We start from the raw sequence: 12370 nt of genomic DNA, 5'->3' as shown, positions 1-12370 counted from the left end.
GCATGGGAAGCACTCCCAGCTCCCTCGTGTTTTCATGTCACTGAAGGGCATGGTGGCTTCCACATTAACACTCCTGTGTTGTTCTCTCCCAGAGCACGCCCTCCATCAGCTCCCCGTCCTCGCTGGCAGACCACAGCATGCCGACACCGACAGCGCCGTCACCCTACAGCGAAATCCGGGAGGAGAAGCCGGCTGCCGAGCCGAGAGCTCCCCAGACTCACCTCTTCAGCCACCTGCCCCTGCACTCGCAGCAGCAAGCCAAGGCTCCCTACGGCATGGTGCCCGTCGGGGGCATCCAGGTGGTCCCCGCCGGCCTGGCCACCTACTCCACCTTTGTTCCCATCCAGGCGGGGCCAGTGCAGCTCACTATCCCAGCTGTGAGCGTGATTCACAGAACTACCAGCGCCCTTGGCGAGACAGGCGGCACGGCCCCCGGCACCACCGCGAATCCCGTGGGAGTCGCCGAGGTGAACAGCGTGGTGCCCTGCATTCCCATCGGCCAGGTGAGCGTGCCGGGCATTCAGGGGCTCGGCACACCCAACCTGCAGCCTCTGCCACCGCTGGGCATGGAGACAGTGAACATCCTGGGCCTGGCAAACACCAATATCGCCCCGCAGATGCGCCCTCCGGGAATTACCCTCAACGCCGTGGGCCTCCAGGTGCTGACAGCCGGCGCGGCCCCGCAGGGCACCAACCCCAGCCCGCAGGGACCCCTTCCCAGCCTGCAGATCCTGAACATCGCCCTGCCGACCCTCATCCCCTCTGTCAGCCCCGCCAGTGCCGAGGGGCACGGAGCCTCTGAGGCACCCACCGCGGGCTCCAAAGCCGGTGAGGTCCAGCTGGAGCCCGCTCCTGTTGGCTTCCCCACAGCCGAGGCCGGCCGGGATGCTTCTCCTCAGGCGGTGGCTGGTGGCCAGCGGTACGGCGGGAAGAGCCAGCCTGAGCCCAATGCGCTGACCAACCCCGCTGGTCCCGGGAAAGCTGATCCTGAAAAGACTGACCTCGCCAACCCCAGCAAGCCAAAGCGTGACCTCCCTGCCCTCCAGGTGAAGAGGGCTGCCCCAGCAGAGCCCCGCTCCAAGGCGAATCCCAACGCGTTAAGCAAGTCCCCAGTCCACCGAACTGTCACCCCGGACAGACAGGTACCCAGGCCGGCCGCCCCGCCCCAGCGGCAAAACACGGTGCAGTTTAGCGATGGCAGCAGTGACGATGAGGATAGACTTGTAATAGCAACCTAGTTTTTGTTTTTAATTGTGTTTTTATTTTTAGAGTTTTTTGGGTTTTTTTATAACACTTGCAGGTTTCTTTGCAAACCTTCCTTTCCTTAAAGCACATTTTTCTGACACAAACCCATTACTAATCTTCGTGCAATCATGAACTCTTGACCAATAATTGTTGTTTCTTGTCAGCTCCAGCCATTTTTGTACATGTTGTATAGACGATTGTGCCTTTTTGGAGTTTTATGTTTAGAAACCTGTACAGATTGTTGAATATATATATATAAAATATATATATATAAAATATGTATATTAAAACCAGGTAGTTGCTTGTGTTTAGTAAACATCCTATGTCAGATAAATAAAGGATTAAATTATATGTTGCACTGTTAAATGTAAATTTTTATGGCTGTGGGACAAAGTTTCTGTGTACAGATCTAGTATGTAAAACTCCATATTTATTGTATCCATATTAGTCTTGGAAAAGGGTCTGTCCATCTTTCTTGTGTAAGACGGTAGCTTTACACTTCAAAGAGAAATACAGTATCTGTGTTACAAAATATTACAGTAAAATTTTGTTTACTGACTTTACCATTGCTTATGTTGTGCCTTCTTGATGCAGTCCAGTAGCTAGAGAGGTGCTTGACTCGTTCCTTTCAGTGCCCTTCCGTGCCCTTCCAGCTGGTTCAGCTTGAAAGGATCTGGTGGTGGTAAAAGCCCCTGTGGTTTCACCTGCCATGGGAGAGATAGTAACTCACCGGGCTTTACTTGCAGTAAAATCTTCCATTCAAAACATCTGGCAATTGCAGAGTGGGGAGGGAGTCCCTCAGCTTTCCGTAGAGTGAGCATCCATCCACCTTGTGTTTCTTCCCTAACTAGAATTTGAAGACTTGCCTGAGGACAAATGGCAAAAGGGTCACAATGAAATATTTTTTTATTTGTAATCTTGAACTATAAAACCACTTTTTACTGACATTAAAATGTTGTTACACAAGAAAGGAATAATTCTTTGTGTGTTAATTGCAAAATCCGCCATACAGTTGGTGAAAAGGCCACTACTGTAATGAGGGTTTGGCATAACTCATTACCATCAACCTCTTAGGAGACTGCATTTCAGGAGATCTTCATTTACAGGTAGACAAAGCCATTTTCTCCCTAAAACAAGTTTGTCTTACTCATGCAGGGAAAGAAGAAGGGACTAGAGGCTTTACACATGCAGTTAATGTGCTGTTTTAGCAACAAACCCGTCATACTAGGCATACAAACATGGATGGATCCCAGAATAATGAAATTTAGTACTCCTCTGTTTGCACGTAGTGAAAACAATGCAAAATTATCTCTGAATTGTTTGGCTATTCCAACAATGGCAGGAGACACGTCTGACAAGTTACAGGGCTACACATTTCTAGAAGTTTCAAATTGACTTGGGATTCATGCTACAATTTTTAAGTAGAGTTGGTTTCCTGCTGTGTCCTTTTATCACATTGTTACAGAAGTTTTTATAACCCCTTTAATAACCAAATTCCAGTAGGAAACTGGAAGGTGTAAATTAAAAGCACAATCACCTTTTTGGAATTAACAAGGATGAACACATATAAAACAACTGGAAGAAAAGGACAGGAAGCAAATCTGGAAAAAAAAAAGGGAGCGAATTTGAATGTGAGCTGGGCTGCATTGTTCACAGATTAACTCCTGTATCCATCTCAAGGAGCTAATTCATACCTTGCACTGCTCATATTCAAAAGCAGCAGTACCCTAGATCCATTTTTAACTTTACACTGGCTTTTGTATGGTACTCACATTGTACTCATTACATTATTCCATTACGGCGTGTTGTAAAACTGTAGGCGATGTTGAATGAGCTTTATTAACTTCCAGAAAGAGCACTTCAGTAGCAGAAAGCCGTTTCTATTACTCGTGATTATCAGGCAATTGTACTAATCTAGCCATTAGAAGCACACACACTGGAAAGGGGAAATTACTCCTGTCTCTGACAGAGCTGTGCAGAGCCTCGCTGAGGCCCCCAGCACCTGAACCACCAAGCACTCTCAACTCACATTGAACTTGATGAGAGTTAAGAGTCCTCGGCTCCCCGCAGCGCCGGACTTCAGATTTGTGAGTGTCTTACGTGCAAGCCCTGTGTGGAGTGTCACTGTGCATTTGTATGTTCTTTTTATAAGTGTAGTAGTGGTGTCAACGTGTCTTGTACCATTATCGTTTTTACCTATGTGAAATTACCCCAACCAGCCAAAGCTAGAACCAAAACATTGCCATCTTACATGTGCTTTAAGAGCCTGAAGCTTTTTCCAGTAGAATCAGGTGACAGTTTGTAGTTAATGAACTCAAGAAATTTTGCATTAGTTTTAGCTCCTTTGAAATGGACACCTACCAGTAAAGTAGAACTATTGTAATTAATTTGAGCGTATTTGTCTAAAGCATGAGCAAAAAAAGATGACAGAATCAGATAGCTTTACAGCAAAGTAAAACAATCGCCAAAATTTTGAATGCCATCACAACTTATTACCATTTTCCTGAGTTTTATAAGGCAGCAGTGGGTAAGGAATTGCTGTTGCATATGCTCCTGAGTCTTGATTTTACTAAACTCCAGAGATTTACTGTATACACATCTTAAATATTTACTTGATGAGCAATTTGTGGTGTGCTCATATTCTGCTCAGGATTAATTCCAGGTAGTCTCCAATTTAACGGAAAATTCAGCCTGGTGAATCGGGTGATCTGCATCTGTCTTTTCTGTTCTAGGTGTTTTGAAGACGCCAAGGGCAAAAGATGGAAGCATATCTTGAAGAGTAAGAATGACATGACAACAGATATGTCATAAAGAGGAACATTAAGATGTGTCACTTGGTAAGTTCATTTTAGGACAACAGGGAGAAAGGACCAAGAAAGTAGGCACTGATTCAGCCATGAGATGGGAGAAGAACTCCCAGAAGATGGGAGTTGCTTCTGAGGATGTAAAGCTGCAGGTCAAGAGATCTGAGGACAAATACTGAATCATCACTTACCCAGGCAAAGCAGATTAGCCACATTTGAAGCAGGAACTCTACTATTAGCAGGTAGTTGCAGATATATCTAATGTTCACATCAAGACTGTAGGAAATCACAGTTTTGTAGAAGACTGTGGTCCTGAAAATTACACTTCCCTCTAGGGTGTTTCCCTTCCCTCTAGGGTGTTTCCAAATGGATATTCTTTGAGTTGCCTCTACAGCTTATGCAACAACAAGAAACAAATTTGGAGTGTGACCAGACCTGAGAGAAGGTTAAACTCTGTACATCCCCTCTGTTAGTGCCTGGAACCAACATCTATAAATACGTCAGCACACACGGGTGTGTGCATGAGCACAAGCCTGTGACTGCTGCATTAACAATTACATTTTCATTCTGAATTAATTCCTTTTGTTTTAAATTGTGTTGTAACTTTTATTGTCTTGTCCAGAGTCAGCAGTGATGGGGAAATCACATTCCCTTTGCCACAAGGATCCTTCTGTTCAAAGCAGTAGCAAACATCTCAGAAACCTGCCAGTGCAGTATTAGGCTGCTCTTCAGATGGTGTGAATTATCACAGCTGAATTGGAATAAATAACACCTGGCCTGTTTACTCAGGGATCTCTCTTGGACACCCTCTGGCAAATCCAGCACAGCTGTTTAAACATCAAAGGGCCAGAACAAGTTTTGCCCCTCAGTGTACCCAGGCACACTCTGGCATCTTCTCACAACCTATTCCCAGCAGGAGGGTGCAAGCAGGTGCCAGCTAAAGGCTGGGTACAAATACAGCCAGAGTACAGACACTCAGCTTCTGTGGGATCTGTGCAGATGCTTCCCTGTGATCTGCCAAAAGCCCTCACTAGGAAAAGAATTGGTGGCCAGTGGCCTGTAGCTCTTTCATCTTAGACCTTACTTGGTTTCTCTTTGCAATAAAGGATGTTTGCTGGTCATGTGGGTACCTGGTTTTGGAGGCAGCATGTCCATATAATAACAATAGTCATGGGTTTGGAACATGAACTGTATTAAATGTGCCTGTGTTTCCCTTTGGGGCTTTAATAAGCTACAGCATGGCCTACCTGTCACTTCTTGGGTCAAAAACTAAACCAGAAACAGATATAGACAATGTACCTGGCCTCAGATCTCTTGACCTGTAGCATTACATCTCCAGATGCAACTCCCAGCTTCTGGACCACAGCTGAAATAAAGCACTTTGTAGGTGCAGGGATGCTCTGCCCTGCTTTGGTTACTGCTGCTGTACACACCTTTGTCCCTTTCTTTCTCAAGTAATTTGCTGAGCTTCAGGTTGCTGCAAATTATGCCCTGAGGCTTGAGCAGCCCACAGTTGGTCCATATCAGCCAGTCCCCTGCCAGAAAGTCTGACAGCAGTGTTTTGCATACAAATTCAAGTGCCCATCACATGCATTTCATCTCAGACAACAACCTACATAGGCTGAACACAATATAGCCCACCTCAAAGCCAGAGATGTACCATGAAACAGACATCCCATGACTTACACTTAGCTAAACATTCTGTATGGTTTCTTAACAGATTTTTTTCTTGCCTTGAGTTTACTGACATGTGGTTAAACAGAATATAAAATTAATTTGTCACTATATAACTTAGTCCAGAAGTCCTCATTTTTTGCAAGATAATCCTCACTAAGCTTTCATAAACACTGTAGTTTAAACCTGTAAACTGCCCTTCAAACATGTGTTTAACACTGGGACAGTTTCATCAAAACAAAATTTAAAATCTTCAGTTTTAGCATGAGTGACTTGCCAAGAGCCATGGAAACCAAACAAGCCACAAGTGAGAGTGCTCACTCAAGATACCTTCAGCTGACTTATCTGATGGGCCGCTGCTTCATTGCTTTGGAAAGATATCCTCTCAGACCAGTATGACCATCTCCTCCTTTCCTTGCTTTCCTGGTTATTCATGGGAGCAGTAAGTGCCAGCTGTCTTAGATGACTTCTGGCCACTCTCTAGTTGTGAATGTTACATTATGGATGACTAAAAAAAACATGGCTAGAATTGTCTTCCCATGTCTTAGGGAAATTTCTGTTCCCTGTAAGGAGTCTCAGCACCTACAGATGTTGTTTTAAATGATACCTAAAACACCAAAGACTTAACACCATTTCTGGCTTATATCTTTGAGGATAAGACCCCTGTCTTAACTCTAGACACTGGACTGCTGATTCTGTTACTGACTTAGGATGACAACAAACTACTTTAAAGTACTTCAAATTGATTATTAGGTAATTTTATATGGAATGTTCATGGGTGGATGAACATACAGCAATAAGGGTGTAACAGCCTGTAATTCATTGATTTGATGTTCACGTTTTGTTCCAGGAATGTTAAATCAGGAAAAAAAAAAAAAAGTGTTGTTGCCATTTATGTTTGTCTGTACATTTCTCCTCTTTATACTGAACAGACTACTCACAATGTTAGGAGGTGACTGGTGATTTTCAGATATTCCATGAGATCTAAGGAAACCATGCTGGCTGAAAGATGGCAAGGCTTTACATTCCAATGGTTCAGTCATGGAAACAAAACTTAGAGTTCTAAGATGAGTCAATTAGCTAGGCATGCTTAGTTTTCTTTGGTAATTGTAGGCTTGTTTTCCCCAATAAGGTCAAATGTTAAGGCTTGTTTGGTTTTGTGGCTGTGCTCTTTAGTGTATTTGAAATCCATTACCATGCATGAGGCATTTGTGCCGAAATGGGCCAGCTGAAGGCAGTTTATAAAGTCAAATGCCCCCAGCATTTCCTCTTTTTGTTGAGTTCAGGCAGTTACAACATCCCTTTGGGCTTCAGAAGTTCCATTTGCAGGTCATTCTGATCTGAGGTGTTTTGGTGTTGGTACCAAAATACCTCATGGCTGGATTCCTCCTTGTAAGAGAGAGCATGTGACACAGGTGACAGTTCCATTTCATATCATGAATAATAAGCTCTCCATTAAAATCACTGACTGCTAAGAGCCCTTTGCCATCCCATCATCTTCCTGCTCCAGATCTAGGTATGGAAGTGAGTTCAGAGCCCACTTGTTGGCACAGCTCTCCATCCCCATTGCAGCCCCACTTTCATGAGGGATTTTTCACAGAGTGCCTGTGGAAGGCAAGAGTGATCCCTGGACACTCCCTGGACATGAACTTGCAGTGAGGGACACAGCATGGAGGGAGCATCACTGAGAACATCCACCCACCTCCCAGGAGCACAAGGACAAGGTGCACCACTAGGGATTTTGCTCAGTGCTGGGCCTCGTGCAGGAGCAGATTTTGTAAAAGAGTTGGCATCTTTGCAGGAGGGTTGGAATAGATGACCTTTAAAAGGTTCCTTTCAACTCAAACATGATTCTGTGAACAGGACCTACCCAGACCTGAGGCACTTGAGTGGAAAGCCATTCTCTTGTGACTTAACCCTTCCTATCCCTTATGATCAAGGCAAATCAAGTCAAAATAGAGGATTAAAAGGCATCTTTTGACAGAAATTTTTGTCTAATCAGAAGGAATTTTGACAAGAAGCCAAAATTCCCTGTTTGAACAGAACATTACTACATCCCCTGATTCTGCTAATGCTCAAACATTCCCCAGCCTGAGCAGCTGCCCTTCTGGCACCCAGCTGTCCTGCACAGGATCTAACAAAGTACTATCCTTCAGGAACACTGTATCCAGAGTCATCACACCCTTTGTACAACCTAAACACAAGGGCTTCATCCTGAAATCGTGAGCATGAGGAGGAGATGGTGCTGCCCATTTCTTCCACACTCAGCTACCAACACCGCAGTGGTGGCACTCTCTGCCACCAAGAGGTGCCAGGGACGATGCAGTCACCATCCTCTAGTGCAGCACCAGCCCCTCCTCATCAGCCAGGGATTACACAGCAAGGGATGTTGACATCCCTCAGGTCCCCAGATGAAAGGACAGCTCTGTTAATGACACCTCCCTCCCAGGAGGCTGCTCCAAGCTCCTGTGCTCTGGCCAGGCCGGCTGCAGACACTCGCTGGCTGAAACGAGGCCAGGAGAGAAGAAAGAGGGAAAGATAAACCAAGCTGTAAGACAGAGCAAGCCAGGGAGAGCATGGCATTGTAACCAGGCTGTTGGGCTGTCTGGGCACAGGAAGGCAGCTCTTGTATTTCAGACCTGTTACCCAGTGTTAGGTGTGTCCCTGGTTTGCAAAAACAGTCCAGGTGCCAGAACAGAAGCAAGTGTTGAAACAGTGCCTCTTTGCAAAACAGAAGTCATGTTTTCATCTGGACACCAGACAGTTTTGCTCCACCAAAAAATCAAGTGGGTGGTTCAGAAACCATTTTTGACACTTAGAGGTTTAAATAGTGTTTCTCTCTTTGTTTATTCCCACACCTATAATGATCTGTGACGCTTTTCTTATTTACAGTGTTTCAGAGCAAGAGCTCACACATCTAATGCTGATTAATGCTGCTGGACTGAGCAACTGGCTCCCCTGTGGATATCCTGTTTTCCTGTGAATCATCACTCCTTCTTGAGACATCCTCCAACTCAGATCAAAGGTCCCAAATGTATTAGATATGAAGACATCAGACAGCTCTAACAGATTAGAAAAGACACACACAAAGAAATGTGTCCCAGCTTCTCCCTCCTGTCCTGCTGAAAACTGGCACAGTGAACACAATACTAAGCTCTTGTTATAAAAAGTAGAAAGACAAAAAGAAGAAAAATGGAGAGAGACTTTGGGAATGTAGTTTACCCAAAGATTTCTGCAATTTGCCCTTTTTAGGTATTTGCACTTTTGTATTTACTTCATTCTCCCTTACAGTTGGGAACTTCTCAGGCCAGATTCTCATCTGATGGAAAATGACATCCGTGAGCTTCAGCAAAACCTGCACCCAACTGCATCAGCAGAGGACTTGGGACTATCTCTTTAAGCACTGAGCCTTGCCAACAAACACAAAAATTAAAGGAACATGAACACCTGTGGTCTGTTTTTTTAAAGTTTATGTAGTCTGCTGCATCCTCCATGGTTTTATTCAATTTTCCATATGGCTACATGAACAACTGAAAGGGTCCTATGCCAGTGAAATGCCAAAACCTGAGGTCATGAGGTCAAACTAGATTATCTTAATAGTCTCTTCTCCTCTTGCAATCTTTGCACACAGGTTTTATCTCATAAAGGAGTTAAAGTCTTTATTTCAGCAACGTTTGATCTTTAAGATTACACAAATAATTAGTCTTTGAAGCTTCTGAGCTTTTTTTAAAATAGAATTTTAAACTCTCCTTTTAATGGATGTCTTTTAATCCTTATGTTTAAGTATAAGAGCCATGCTTGATCTAAGAGGACAGACAATGTGTTTGGATAGAAAGAAGGTCATTTTATGGGAATGTTTGAAGAATGCATTGTGTTTTTTTAAGAAGCTCTTCCACCAATCAGTGGAAAGAGCTGACTGAGGGACCAGAGGACAGTCTTTTGTTGACATTAAGCTCCTATCAAAGAAGATAGGATGTGCTGCTCCTACATCTTAGAGTGGACTGTGCCAGGCTTTTTTTTTGTCCTAGACTTCTAACTCCTCTTGTATTCTTCTGCACTGGGAGGGGAAAAGAAACCCTTTTAACCTTATGCACTGTGACTACTCACTTGAAGGCAGTGGAGGAAAGAATACCCAGCAGGAACACACTCTGCAAACACTCAGCAAAATCATTGGATCTGCATATTTTTAATCAATGAGGTCTTGGCAAAATAAAGGGTGGTGGTTTTTATCCAGACTGTAGTTCGTCCAAGTCCCTGGGTGGGGTTCAGCTGTTTATGTTTTCTTTGAGGAAAAATGTCCTCAAGGTCCGGTACTGAGTTGTTCTTTGCCTCCAAGAAAAACCCCCAGTGTGGGAGTACTGGCATATGGCAGGGCTGTGAGAGGCATGTGAACTGAGCCCAGAGTTTGCCCCTGATGCAGCTCAGGCAGCCATCAGGGCCGCTGCAACCACCTAAAGGAGGTGGGACTTGGTTTGAAGGAACTAGGGTCAAATGACATGAAAAATATTAACCTTCTCCATAGGAACAGAAACCTCACTGCCCATTCCTGAGAACAAATGGATATTCTCTTTTATTTTCAGTATCAGTGGAATTTCTGTTGTTTTTGTGACCTTCTCCTTTTAATTGGACCCATGTATGCAATACACCTGTAGAAATGCACTGGAAATAGTGATGGATAACATTGTTTTCCAACATTTGAAAGAGGAGAGGGGCAATTGTTGCTATGTCCAATCTGGGAAGCAGTAGGAATACCACAGCACATGCTCGAGACTTTGCTAGGCATGTAGGACATTAAACCAGATGCTTCACCTCCCCCACATTCCTCCCTGCCAGGGCAGGAGGGAGCTGGGGACTGCTGCCTTTTTATCCAGTGCTACCCTGCTCCTCAAAAGGGCTCAGCCTCTTACCTCCTCCTGCTAGGGACCATCTACTGAGCACACTCATGTTCTGTACGTGCATGCTAACACAGTTTTTTCAGGCCCAGCAAGTCATGCCATGCCTTGGGTTGGAATGTGTTGTATTGCACTAAATAGTTTATTTAGTTGTTGTTTTGGACTTTAGAGGCCATCTCATTCCAACCCCCCTGCCATGTGCAGGGCTGCCCCCCTTGTGGAATACTGACCAGAAAATAAAGATGTTGGAGTAATGATGATGCCAAGCCATCACTTCCCAGGGGGGAAGTGGAGCTGGAGGTTATGTGTGTCTCACCAGCAATTGTCTTGTGACTTTCTGGCCCAGCATAAAAAAAGAGAGCTCTCTGAGAAGGGGTTGGAATTTGATGCTTGGGAAGGTGATGGGAAATACTTTTCAAATATTTGTTTGGGCCAGAAAATTAAGAAAAAGAAGACAAAGCCTGGTCTCAGCATTGTCACAAGCAGTGCCCTGCTGCCTTTGGGAAGGCCAGGATTTCACTTGTGGATTTTTAACGCTGGCACAGAGACAATATCTTACAACAGAGCGTGGGCATTTCTGGCACTGTGGGGATTGCTGTTAATGACACCAGAAAGTGTTTTTTTGGGTTTTTTTTTTAACCTGGCATTGCTCCTTGGAGCAAATTAAAGTCTGATACGTTCACATTTCTATGTGTCATTTACCCAGACACCTACTGCAGGGCCTAAAGCTTGTGGCTGCTGGAGAGATTAAATCCTACTAACGTGCTTTTCCTAACACACTGAGGGAATCTGAAGTCTCTCCTTTTGAAGCCGACTTGCTATTTTGACTAATTGCTTCTGGTAACAGTTAATAGCATTTTGCAAAGGCACTTCATCTGCTGACAGCAGATTGATGTAAGGAAGGGACACAGTTCATGTTTCCAAAGGGAGCATTGGGAAACCCATTACCAGCTTCATTAATCTGTTAATAATAAAATTAAAGTACAAATAAAATCTGACAAATTGAGCTCTGTTGTGAAAGTCACTTTAACAGGAGGCTCTGAATAAAGGTCAAAACAGACTCTGATTTCTGCTGTGTTATAACAGTAGAATCAGAGGAGAGCATTGTAGAAACACTGTAATTAATCTGGCAATACTATAATTGTCCCCAAACGATAGAGAGGTTGAGGAGGGATTTTTTTTTTCCTTTTTCCTTGAGAACATTTACAAAACCTAGAACATAAAGCTCTGTCACACAACATTTAAGTGCTAATCCAATTTCACAGGAAGCTTTCCACAATGTAGGAATGGTAGATAGGCTTGCTCTCACTGCCTGTCTTCTTGTGGCTGCTGCATCAGTCAGAACTCAAGTTTACCCAGCACAAGGGCAAAAGAGAGAAGAAAAGCCCTGCAGGTGTAGATCTTCTAACAGCTGTCAAAGAAATGAGCCTGACATTGGGCACTGGCTTCACCAGAGTCAATCAGCCAGATCAGACATCCCTTTTCTGGCAAGGATGGCACTGGCTTGCCAAACTTGTTTAAAATTAAAATGGGTTTACTTTTAGGGTAATCCCCCAAACCTATTGATACTCCCTGCATCAGCCTTCCTAGCCACATTCAAGTTAGCAGGATATCTTAATCTAGACTCTATTCTTAAATAATCCTCCTGCTAGGACCTTCAGCTAAAACTGCAGAAAAACACATGCTAAGAATGAGACTGATTCATCTCTCTAAGGCACAGTGTGAATAGGTTCCGTTTAAAAAGATCAAATTTAT

General features: G+C 44.2%; 1 protein-coding gene across 5 annotated transcripts in view; it reads left to right on the top strand.

Annotated features, from left to right (window-relative positions):
• The window catches only part of HIVEP1 (HIVEP zinc finger 1), a 128014-nt gene extending 118843 nt beyond the window's left edge, over window positions 1-9171 (top strand). For 4 of the 5 annotated variants that reach the window (XM_077180793.1, XM_077180782.1, XM_077180784.1 and 1 more), the window contains one exon: window positions 93-1808. In XM_077180793.1, the coding sequence (XP_077036908.1) occupies window positions 93-1238 (1146 nt within the window). In that variant the 3' untranslated portion in view covers window positions 1239-1808. Of the gene's footprint in view, window positions 1-92; window positions 1809-3977; window positions 4083-8615 lie in introns of those variants that run through there. The other variant, XM_077180796.1, reaches the window with a different exon arrangement.
• Window positions 9172-12370: the final 3199 nt, after the last annotated feature.

Source organism: Agelaius phoeniceus, chromosome 1, assembly GCF_051311805.1.
Source record: "Agelaius phoeniceus isolate bAgePho1 chromosome 1, bAgePho1.hap1, whole genome shotgun sequence".
NCBI lineage: Eukaryota > Metazoa > Chordata > Aves > Passeriformes > Icteridae > Agelaius > Agelaius phoeniceus.
This window is presented reverse-complemented; position numbering and strand designations above follow the sequence as displayed.